The following is a 12,974-nucleotide window of genomic DNA, read 5'->3' on the forward strand; positions in this document are numbered from 1 at the left end:
TTTAATTAATTGATTATTATGAAGCCAATCAATTATGATTATAGTTAACTTTTTAATAAACGGTTTTTATATTCACCCACTCTTATTCATAGTAACAAAACTTTTATAATTTCTTTATCCAACACAAAAATTACTTGAAAGACAATTAATTGTGAACCACAATAAATTCTTCCTAAGACCAAATATATAACCATTTATCCAAAATAATATTAATTGGTATTTAATCGAGACTATGGATAAACTTCACGCGAAACCAAACACTTAAATCCCATTGGTGAAGCACTTTTATGTATGCTCCTTCCCAGTATTTCATTATTCAATAATCAAATAAGAGGAGGCCTTCAATGATTGACAGCATTCGCCATTCCAAAATGTATAAATCGAAATACCAAATTCTATCACCAAAGCAAAATGTGCTGATAGACCACAGCATCTCAATTTACAACAATCAAAAATTGAAGGATGAAAGCATCATGAGTCACTCCACAGAAATTGCCTCAAGTAACTTTTTGGTGTCTTCACTCACCTCCACATTCTCCATCTTCAATCGCCGTTGCATAGCCGAACTGGTTCTCCCAGCAGCTGCATAAGTTCTGATCAAGGATTCAAACACCTCCACCCCTAGGGAATCCACAGATTTCTTCAAGATCTCTAGAAATTCTTCTGCACCATCAACATCCTTCTCTTGCTCAAAATGCCTCATCATCGAATCAATGATCTCTGACGATGGTGCCCACTTCTCACCATTCCCTCTACCAATTGATATTGCTTTGTCTAGACAATCCACTGCCAACTTAACCTCTCCTTTCCGCAAATGGTAATCCAAAAAGATTTCCCAGGTTTTTGCATTAGGCTTGGCACCCCTTCTCCGAGCACGCTCCTTGAACTCTTCAGCCTTCTCCAGCATATCTAATTCTGTGTATGCCCTTATCAGAACATTTGCAACTCGAATATCATAAGTGGGACAGCCACATTCCCACTCCCGGAAACATTTCTCTGCTCCTGGGAGATCTTTCAAGTTAACCAACACCTGAATCATATTAAGATAACTTATGTTTGCAGTTTTGGGAAATGCCAGCCTCAGTGAACGCCAGACCCTATAAACCTCGAATAAGTTACCCGTTCGCCCATACAATGTAATTAGAAACTGGTAAGCATTAAGATTTTTGAAAGCATTTCTCTTCTCCAATTCCTTGAGGGCCACCTCTGCCTTATCAAACAAGCCAGCATCAACTAAAAGTGATGCTAAGTTGCTATAGGTAGTCCAATCTTCAGTGACTCGACCGTCCCGCTTCATCTCTTCATGAACCCTTTCAGCACCAGAAATATCATTAACAGCAGCAAGAGCTCTCATCCAGACATTGTACGTGTAAGTATCCAGCATGATATTGCTATCCTTCATTTCCCGTATGATGGATGGAACCTTTTCTGGCTGCCCTACTTTTGTATAGAGAGTCATAAGACTGTTGCAAGGCATGGAGCTAAAAGGAAGGCTAAGCTCCTTCATCTTATCCACAAGAGCTTCAGCCTTTTCAGTCATCAATTCCTTGCAGTAACAGTTCAGAAGGGCACCATAACATAGATGATTCTTAGCAGATTCCGGGAGATTAACGAAATAATTTTCAGCGACAGTAATTCCTCGGGCCTTCGCAAGCAGGTCGAGATGAATGGCATGGTCACTGACAGTCTTGTTCATGTTCCTCTTAGACATGGTTTCTGACAACTGTAACATACAAAAAAGAACACTTCTCCATGAATAATAGTTACAGAAAACTATAGCCTGCTAGCTACTATCTCTAGATTTTGTGCTAGCATAGTTTTGTTCCCATCTTGCACACTTTATCAAAAACAGCACATCATAGAATGTAAATCACACAAGACAGTTAATTATTCAAATTTGAAAGCATTAATACAACGAGAAACATTAATTTCTTTTCTTAAAAAATAAATAAATTGAAAACTCATTTTCCTTAAAAATAAGATTTACACTCCCCCATCTTTCGTGCATCTGCATTGTCTGCCAGTGCGCGATTGTGTGAGTAAGTAGCCAGTAATTACTATCATTATCAGTTCATTAGCCTTTGGTGCATCCACATTCATAAACCACAGCAAAAAATTGTTCATTCAAAACCCAAGGTTTAGAAAAACACCAACATCAATTACTCAAAAAATCAAACAACAACAACAACAATAATTTCCACTGCATTGCATGTCAGATCCAAAGCCACACATTAGTAAAAAGCAAAATGATTAAATAGCAGTGTCCGCTTCTCTTAGATCATTATTCATAGAAATGTGAATGCAATTCCCATTTTCAAAATGCAGGAATCAAAAGGACACAATTTTAATTTTATTCTGAGAAACTAATAGCAAACATTTGAGTATATATAAACAAATAAAAAGAAGTTAAAACGAGTACGATTTGTGCCATACTCTGTTCCTAAAGTGGAAACGGTGTTAACCTTAAGAGCGGGTTGATAGAGGTTGCGGTGGCGAAGCTTCTTGAGGGTGTCGCCAACCTCCCATTTGTAAACGCGCTTTCCGCTTTTGATGAAGTTGTTGAGATTCTGACGAACGTTGAGTTGGGAACTTCCATCTCTGAAGAGCTTCACGTAAAGCGCTTCCTCCAAGTACTTCTTCGAACGCTTCAACACGCTCTTGCTGCGTCCGTTCCGTTGCATCATCGACATTTCCAAGATTCGTGTTACCACTGATTGGAGGAGAACCCGTACCCAAAACCCTAGCTGCTCCCATCACCAACAAGAAGAACGGTTTGGGCTTGCGTTCTGAAGGCCCATAATGGATGGGTCTCATTCTGGCCCAATATGAAATCTGGCATCCAAAGCTTGAAATGGTTGATTGACCCAAACTTAATTTGCTATAAATTATACCAATACAAATATACCTTTTAGTATTTACTAATAGTTATTTATGGTATTTCTCTATAGTGAAGAAAGACATGTTAATAGGTGGCTTTTTGTAATGTACTAGATAGTATGTGTAAGACATTAAGAATAAAAGTTTACTCTTATGCTAAGAAATTATTATGTATTTTGTTATATTAAGAAATGTTAAAGAAAGATTCTACCCCGAAAAAACCTTTAAATCTCTTCATTGGAGGTATAGTGCCGAATTATTTTAAATAAATTTAATGTTTGATTTTTGCTATGAATATTGCTTCAACATACATGAACTTTGTTGTAATAAGTTAGCATTTACATGGTCTAAAGAAATTATATGTAAAGTTATGAAGGAATTTTCTTTTCTAACATCTTTTTTTTTTTTTTTTTGTGTAGTAAGAGTATTCTTAATCGACAACCAAAACCTAATACTCTTAAAGAAATAGAAATAATTGAAGTTGATTTTATTTCTCTCCACGATATTTTTCTTAATATATATGAAAAGTGATCTATTTATTTCAAAATTAAGTTTAAGTAGAATTGTTGTATTCAATAACTTATGTTCTATATTAAATTTCAATTATTCAATCGATAAACTAAAAAATTTTAATATAAAGATCAAGTTTATAAATTTAAAAAATAAAATAAAATTATTTGATATTTCATTATATAGATTCAAATCAATATATATATTTTTTTTTTTATAATTCTCTATTAATTTGAATTGATAAAATAAAATATCAAATAGTTTTTAAATTTTTTAAAAATTTGTAAACTTAATCTATGAATTAAGAACTTTTAATTTAATAATTAATTCGTTAAAATTTGATGTAAAACATGAATTATTGTATCGGTTTTTTATTCTCACATCCATTCTAATCAAATAATATTAAAAATATGTCACATAGTTTCCTACATATCTAATGAATCCATATCTGGGATACTATAAAATGCAACGGGGCTCATATACAAGTGAGTTCAGGCACCAAATTCCAAGGTTATATAAACTCAATTCTCAAACTTTTTCTGCAAAATACAGATATGAAGAAACTGAATTAAATTTCTCCTTTATATTGAAATCAAGTTATACGTACGTTTTAATTAGAAAACTTATAAAATATTAAGCTATATGTTAATTTTAATTTATCAAAAATGTTTTTACCTGTTTATTTCCTTCTCTTATAAATATAAAAAAAAGTTTATCCAAATTAAAGTATTATAAGTTTGCTTTGCTTATTTCATTAACTTACATTTCCTAATTCAAACATGTATTGTTTGAATGATGGTTAATCCCACAAACAGTATGAAATGTTGTTTTTGTTTATGATAGAAATGGTTCAAAAAGGGAAAGTAAAGAAGAAGAAAAAAAAAAGAAAGTTCTATGGTGGATTCTAGCATGGAATAGTTAAACAAATGGTCCATGGGTGAACAAGGGAAATAACCAGCCGCAGTAAGTAAAAGTGGATTCATCTGATTTGCGTAACTCATTTGAAAATTTTATAAAAATTACATTTTGTTTCTCTTTTTTAACTCATTGTAGCATGTTTTCATTTGGTCACTCACAAAAGTCGTCTTCTTTTTCTCAATATTGCACATTTCATATTTGAAAACCCACCCCCTCTCACAATTATAAAACTGGATTCGTTGATCTCCTATTAGGGTTCTACTATCCAAGTTGGCATGACGGTTGACTATATTGTTAGTGAAGGAGGAAGTGTGACACTTTCTACCCGTATATCCTAACACATAAATAATAAAACTTAAATAACATAATCTTTCATTATTAAAATACCAAACATGTTCAGATAGAAAGCATCACATCCATAAGTTAAACAAATAACATAATTAGCGAAAATTACAAAGAGAAATAAGGCTAAGGTTTTCAAAATAATTTAATAGAAATAACATCCTAATCTAATCCTATCTATACTCCGATGTCACATGCATGTCCTATCAGAGCAAAGACCAACACTGAAGCATAAACTTCATCACCAACATCCTCAGCCTCATGCTGATGATCACCTGTATAACAATCAAAGGAAAACAACACAAAAGAAAAGGGAATGAGAAACATCTCACTCTGCCTCATGGTGTAAGAATACACACCGGATAGCCAAACACAAACAAGGCATATATATATATATATATATATATATATATATATATATATATATATACATAGCATAGATAGATTAATAATAATATCACACCATACTCATCCATGACGTAAATCAACTAACATATAATATTAAAATGCACATGTAATGGACATGGACTACATATTATCATGCATGTGGCGCTAGTAACAAATCACATGGTGCATTGCCGCTAGCAACACATGTAGAGTAATCTAAGAGTACATGTCGAGTCACACCCTCTGCACACTCTCACTAGAAGAACATACTATTAGGGTCTGATCGATATAGTTAAGCTGCTGTTAGTACTCGAAAATGAATTCGAAGACACTCGAAATACAGGGGTGCTCGAAATCCCAGATGATCGAAAAAAGGCAGAGAAGTTTCTGAAGAAGGCACACGAAGCTTGAAGAAAATTAAGAGATACGCGAAGAAATTTTTCGTGAAACTCTCGAAATCCTTGAACCAGGAAAAGGGGCTCACGGCCTCGCAACCTCTCAAAGTACAAGCAGATCAGGAAACATTCAAGTATATTTTTCGTTGGTTACTCGAAATCCCAAGAATCCGGACATATACGAATACACTTCATAACTTCTCAAAATAGAGAACTTAAAGGAGATACGATTTAAGAGCGGTTGAAGTAACATGGGATAAGTGTCGAAGGCTGCAGAACGGTTTGGGGAAGTTAAATGAGCGGTTCTAGAAGTTATCCAAAGACGTGCCCAGGAATAAGCCACTATGTGGAAGTTTAGGACAGTTATGCATTTCCGGGACACGTCAGAAACAGTTACCTTTCCCAAATCTTTGTCTATAAATTAAACGAGCCATGCTCGTAGCAAAGGGTCAGAAATCTAATTCCCACAATACCTCTGTAGACCCCTAAAATTGTCCGGGTCGGAAATAAAGCTTGAAGACTCTCGAAGACCAAAGGAAAGTCAGCCGGAAGGACTCCTGGAAGACCCTAGGATGACAATCTGTAGGTTTAGAAGTCTTAGAGTAGCAAAAAATAAGAAAGTGGAGGGAATGAAGCCCAATACGGCCTCCCAAAAGTTCAGTACGGCCGTATTGAACATTTTAAACTACAATACGGCCGCATTGAACTCAATACGGCTGCACTGAACTTCAATACGGCCGCACTGAACTCAATACGGCCGTATTGAGGTTTTTTGAACTTCAATACGGCCGTATTGAATTCAATACGGCCGTATTGTAGTTCAAAACTTCAATACGGACCGTATTGACCCCCAGAGGCCGTATTGCGCCTCATCCCTATAAATATGACGTCAATTGGACGTCATTTGAGACTTTTACACACAGTTTTGACTCCCTCCTTGAGTATTCTGGGGTTTTTGAGCAGTGTTCTGCCCTAGAAATCTCTCTGGGAGTCGATCCGACGAAGTTCTGGAATTCCGAGCATTTAGCTTGGAGATTCGAACTTAGTCGAAGGGAAATCCTCCGGATTTCCATAGTTAAAATTTTCTAGGAGGGAGCGAGCGGGCTTGTAGAGCGAGGGAACGCCAAAAAGCTTCCCAGTTTTACTTGAATATAAAAGCACGCTTCAAAGGTTTCTTCTTAAGACCTTCCTTTTACTGCTTTCTGTGTGTATATTTAACTGTCATCATGTAGATAGTTAAGTTATAATTGTTTAGAATAAATAGGGGTAATTTAGTAATTTCGCACTATTATTTTTAGAAATAATCTGTCATAGGGAACCCGAAAGGGGCGCTGTGGGGTGCTAACACCTTCCCCACGCGTAACCGACTCCCTTACCCGACTCTGGTTGTCATGGCCGAAGTCGATTTTTGAATCGATTGCCTTAAACTTCTTTTTCCAATGTTTTGAGTAAAACATTGGTGGCGACTCCATGAACCCTACTTTTATGAAAACCGCTAATCCATGGAGGGTCCCGCTTGGGATTAACATGGATTGGTGAGCCTTTTAATAAAATTGCTCGTTTGACAAGGTCTCAGTTTGAGAATAAGTCATTCTAGCAATCCATATTTTCAAACAAATAAAAGAGTCCAACCATCCCTCGCGAATGCCGAAAGCCCGTTTCGGGCCGGTGGCGACAGATGGCGACTCCACTGGGGAAGCCTCGAGAGTCAGTCCCATTTAGTGACAGATTATTTTTAACAAATAATAGTTAAAATTATTTCATTACCCCTTGCTTGTATGATAACATGTTTATCTATTTGGCTTTAATAACTGTTGTTTGTTTAATTTTCCGCAATTGTTTGAAATACAAACTGCACACAAACCTTTGCACACAACAGTTCCCTCTATACCCGGGGGCATGAGTGGTAAACCATAGGGAGTGGATGTTAGTACGGCCGGTTGTCGAATGGGTCTATAGGTGCCCGTAGACCGTTGTCGGAAAGCATCACTCAAGGTGATAACCATGAACTCGAGTCCGACAGTGCGTTGGAGCTTTCCATCGACTTACGACGAGAGGAATTGGGTCCCTATAATGGGGGCACCTTGGGGGCCTCAGACCGGTGAGAACAGTTAGAACCACCTTGAATATGCACTTTTCTGCAGGATACCCCTACCTCGTGATTCGCTCGTGATTGTTCGTGGATGAGTGAATTGTTTGTGTAAATGCTTATGTGCAATTGTTTGTGCATTAATAAATAACCTCGTGATAAGGTCTAAGAATAAATCCCCATGCATGAAAATGCCATGACATGAGAGAAAAGACCATGTGTGAAAATATAATAAAAAGCGAGGAGCATGTACATCATTGCCAATAAGACCTCATGCATCCTCATCAATTATTCATTTTAGGATCACCAATACCCTCTCGATGTGAGTAAAAGGGACCCATGACTATTGAGATTCTCCGTTGGGGAGAGATCATAGGCTAGGGAGGGTGATAAACCTTCATCTTAAAAAGGCAGCGCCTTAAAGATGGAGTCTTATCAAGCTCACATCGAGAGTGTATTCATACCATAAATTAATTAGATTAAATATTCATTTTTAGAAAGTGGCTGGTCATCTCTCTGTCCTCACGCGCGCGCAGAAAATCAAGAAGATGGACGCGTTGGAGGAACAAATTAAGAAGTTTACAGCCGAGCTCTCACAGCTCAAGGAGCAAATGGCGCAAATGATGGAACTCATGCGTCACCACAACATACACGGGGCTGAGCACAGTGACCATGAGTCCCATCATGATGGAGGAAGAGTGGAACAAGAGCTGAAAAGTGGGAAGCTAGCTGAACCTTCCCAATCATTTAAAGCTAAGAAGACCTTTGGGAAGAAGAAGGAGAGAAGAGTCAGCGCCATAACCATTTCCTCATCTTCTTCCACTTCGAAGTCAGGAAAGTCGCAATACAACCCTGTGAAGAAGTTTGATAAACTTCCGACCACATATAGCGACCTCCTGCCGAAGCTAGTGGAAGCACGTCTTCTAGCTTACGTTCCACTAAAGAAGGTTGATCCACCTCATCCCTATTGGTACAAACCGCAAGACAAATGTTTATACCATTCGGGGGCACCAGGGCATTCAACGGAGAACTGTAAAGCTCTCAAATACAAGGTCCAAAGCCTTATTGATGCCGGGTGGATCACTTTTGATTCGACAGCGCCCGACGTGAGCAAGAATCCTCGGCCAAAGCAGGATTAGAGAGAAGAACAAGCCACGATAGGGCCCCTCCATATTCTTCTTTTAGGGACTCATGATCAGTACCCGAGATCATGAGAACCTTTTCATGTAAATAAGGGTTTTACAGTTTTTTTTAATACATATCAATAAAGAGGCATTTTTCACATTACTCTCTTTTTTGTTCTTTTCTCTCTTTCCTCATTAACATTAATAATTCTAAACCTAAACAGAACCAATAAAATAATTATGTCTGTAATTGTTCGCTTTGACCGGGATCCGAAAGTTGAGGATAAAAGGGTTGAGTTGGACAGTGATGAGGAGACCATTTCTCCGGATCTGCAAAGATTGCTAGATCAAGAAGCTCGTCAAGAGAAATTGGAGACTGTAAATTTGGGGCATGGCCGAGAGATAAAATAGGTCAACATTAGGACCCATACCAGTGATGAAATAAGGACACATGTTTCCGCTATGATTATAATAAAATCATTCTTCATTGCTTCTTTTCTTGCTTATAATAAAATTCTAAACCACATTATTTTTAACCCTGTTTGAATAAACATGAATGAGGTTAAAATCATCTTAATAATAATAAACCCGCATCATTTTTATGTGGAAGTGTGTGTGACAACTTGGAGCACCTTCCCTTGGCCTCGACAAGTGCCATCATGGGTAAAAAGAAATCTTTCAAAATAAAAGAAGCTCGGCAGGAAACCCAAAAAGGGAACTGCGCAAAAATAAGAGCAAAAGACCCGCTAGGAATCCCACGAAAGGGTGACCTAGGCAAAAGTTAGGGTTGCAAAAATGAATAAAAACAAAAGTCCGCTAAAACGCCACAAAAGGGTGTTTTAGGCAAAAATAAGAACAATCAAAAAACGAAAAGAAATCCATGATGGTACAATGAGCCAAATTCAAAAAAGAAAGGCTCAAGGGAAGCTATCCAAGTTGTCGAATCACAACACGACTTTTTAACTTCATAAGTGTTTAATCAAACAAGCCTAAACACATAAGCCTACCTTGGCCATCCATTCTTACAAAAACCATTTTTGAAAAATAAATCCCCTCTAAAACACAAACTTCAGAATAAAAGTATCTTTCCCTTCTTTTCTCTCTTGTCCCAAATGATTTTAGAATAATCTAGTGGAAACATGGAGAAATAAATCATCACTGATAATGGATCCAATCTAAATAACAAAATGGTGGAAGAACTGTGCCAAGAATTCAAGATCCAACACCATAACGCTTCCCCATATCGGCCAAAGATGAATGGGGCAGTCAAGGCAACCAATAAGAACATCAAGAAAATAGGGCAAATGATGGTTGCCTCATTTAAAGACTGGCACGAGATGTTACCCTTCGCTCTTCATGGTTATAGGACTTCAGTACGCACGTCTACAGGAGCTACTCCATTCTCCCTCGTTTATGGGATGGAGGCAGTTCTACCCGTCGAAGTCAAGATACCTTCTCTAAGGGTAATTATGGAAGCAAAACTTTCCGAGGCAGAGTGGGTTCAAAGCCGATACGACCAGTTGAACCCTATCAAAAAGAAACGGCTGAACGCCATATGCCATGGTCAAGCCTATCAGAAGAAGATCAAAAAGGCTTTTGACAAGAAAGTCCACCCTCGAGTCTACCATGAGGGAAAGTTGGTAATGAAGAAATTGCTACCAACTCAAAAGGACAAAATCGGAAAGTGTGCCCCAAATCACGGAGGACCATACGTGATAAAACGAGCCTTCTCAGGAGGAGCATTAACCCTCACAGACATAGATGGAGAAGAACTTCGATACCCAGTCAACGCCGACGTGGTAAAGAAGTATTATGCTTGAAGACGTTGCTTGCATAAGCCCGCTAGGATGAAAACCCGAAAAAGGGCATCCTAGGCAAAAGTTAGGGCAAAACAAAAAGCCCGCCAGTACAAGGGTACTAGGCAAAACAAAGGCAAAATTATCCCCGCTAGGATACGTCCTAGGCAAAAGTTAGGGGCAAAAGAATAAGATGTAAAAGCAAAGCAAGCAACGGTCACTTGAATCGAAAACCGAAAGGCGGTTCAAATGATTATCTTCTAGAAGCAAGCGTCTTGCAGCATCTACACTCCTGGCTCAGGCATCTCACCCGAAGCAATTAGGGGAGTGTAAAGAGCAACAATTACAGATATAATTGTTAAGCCCAATGTATATAGCCTACCCTGGCCAGCCATTCTTCAGAAATTCCTTCTGTATATCTTTCTGTAAAAACACTTGTGAATATTAATAAAATATCTATTCATTTCTTTTTTCTCTTGACCATGTGATTATGCCTCTAAATTGGTATTTCTAAAAAATTGTATGAAATTCCTTAATAATCGGTCAATAAAGAAAATTGGAGGGGTTCCTACAAAGTCCATAATCTCCTGCATAAAAGGCTCACAAAAATATTCCCTCACGTCGATGACAGAAACTCCTCCAAGAAAAGGAGGATAGGGAGAGCCATTCACTTTTCTAAATAAAAGAACAAAAATAAAAACTTGCATCGCGTGCATCACACACATTAGTTGCACATTTAAAGACCTTACCACGAGGCAATTGCATAAAATAGAAAAAATAGAAAATTGCTTGTGTATGACAGCAGTCAACAAAAGCCGAAAACGAAAAAAGGCAAGGATACAAACAATACTCCTCAGTTTGTACAGAATAATTGAGCCTGGAGAGGCTTGCTGAAAAAATACTTCCTCAGAATAATTAAGCCTGGAGAGGCTTGCCGAAATAATACTTTCTCAGAATAACTGAGCCTGGAGAGGCTCGCCGAAATAATACTCTCTCAGAATAACTGAGCCTGGAGAGGCTTGCCGAAATAATACTCTCTCAGAATAACTGAGCCTGGAGAGGCTCGCCGAAATAATACTCTCTCAGAATAACTGAGCCTGGAGAGGCTCGCCGAAATAATACTCTCACAGAATAATTGAGCCTGGAGAGGCTCGCCGAAATAATACTCTCTCAGAATAACTGAGCCTGAAGAGGCTTGCCAAAATAATACTCCTCAGAGACATTTCTGTACAGAAAAAGCCAAAACCAACAAAAAAGGCAAAAATACAGAAAAAGCCAAAATCAACAAAAAATACAGAAAAAGCCGAAATCAACAAAAAAGGCAAAAACACAGAAAAAGCCAAAATCAACAAAAAAGGCAAAAACACAGAAAAAGCCAAAATCAACAAAAAGGCAAAATACAGAAAATCCAACAAATTATACAGAATAACTGAGCCTGGAGAGGCTTGCCAAAATAATACTCTCCAAAAGACATCTCAGCTTGCATTCTTGGGCTGAACAAAAAACCAATTCATCATACAGAATAATTGAGCCTGGAGAGGCTTGCCGAAACAATACTCTCTCAGAATAACTGAGCCTGGAGAGGCTTGCCGAAATAATACTCCCACAGAATAACTGAGCCTGGAGAGGCTTGCTGAAATAATACTCTCTCAGAATAATTGAGCCTGGAGAGGCTCGCCGAAATAATACTCTCTCAGAATAATTGAGCCTGGAGAGGCTTGCCGAAATAATACTTTCGCAGAATAACTGAGCCTGGAGAGGCTTGCCGAAATAATACTCTCATCAGAATAATTGAGCCTAGAGAGGCTCGCAGAAATAATACTCCCTAGAGAAACCCCAACTCAAGCTCACGGAACAAATCCCCAGCGAGAGCTATCAAAGCAAGATCGACAAAATTCCCAATGGAAGCACGATCACCCAAGCAGTATATCTAGTCAAAGGACTTAAAACTTCCTCAGTGGAAGATAGCTCTCCAACCCAGGCGTTGAGTGAGTCTAAGCCTGTAGAGGCTTCCTAAATAATACTCTGGGATACATAAGATCCCCAAATCCCCAGTCGCCTACTCAAGAGGCATTCCTACAAAAAGAAAAAAAAAAAAATCAAAAGATCAATAATCATTCCCCAAATGGAATCCGGCTCTTGGCCAAACATCAAGCGTCAAGATGATCTGCCTAACAGAAGAGGCTAATCACAATCAATGACAAAATCCCCCAGCGGATAACAGCCTACACAGAGGCGACAAAACCAGAAAAACAAAAAGAGTCACCCGAATAAGGATAACCGGGATACTCCACCATCGTCGAAAGGACGTCAGCCAATCATAAGGCACCGCTCATCTCAGAAAGAGCATCTTCGTGTCTACACCCCAGGGAAACAGAAATTCCTCAATGGGCACCAACTATGCAAAGGAAAGTTGGGACACAAGAACCTATGAGTAACTGCACATCCCCTAGACGGATCCCTGCGTTATCCAGCCCTCAGTGGCACAAAAATCAAAAACAATCGTCAAAGCAGCATCGTGGACTGTGGAGACAAA

At 38.3% G+C, this 12,974-nt stretch overlaps 1 protein-coding gene across 1 annotated transcript; it reads right to left on the bottom strand.

Moving 5' to 3' along the window:
- Positions 1-256: 256 nt before the first annotated feature.
- On the bottom strand, positions 257-2,750 carry LOC109816770 (Tetratricopeptide repeat (TPR)-like superfamily protein). Its single transcript, XM_020381884.3, has 2 exons — positions 2,463-2,750; positions 257-1,723 (listed from the first exon to the last, which is right to left on the bottom strand). The coding sequence occupies exons 1-2, from the start codon at positions 2,688-2,690 to the stop codon at positions 479-481; spliced, it is 1,473 nt and encodes a 490-aa protein (XP_020237473.1). The 5' UTR covers positions 2,691-2,750; the 3' UTR covers positions 257-478.
- Positions 2,751-12,974: the final 10,224 nt, after the last annotated feature.

This window comes from Cajanus cajan, chromosome 5 (genome assembly GCF_000230855.2).
Source record: "Cajanus cajan strain Asha chromosome 5, NIPB_CcT2T_4, whole genome shotgun sequence".
Classification (NCBI taxonomy): domain Eukaryota; kingdom Viridiplantae; phylum Streptophyta; class Magnoliopsida; order Fabales; family Fabaceae; genus Cajanus; species Cajanus cajan.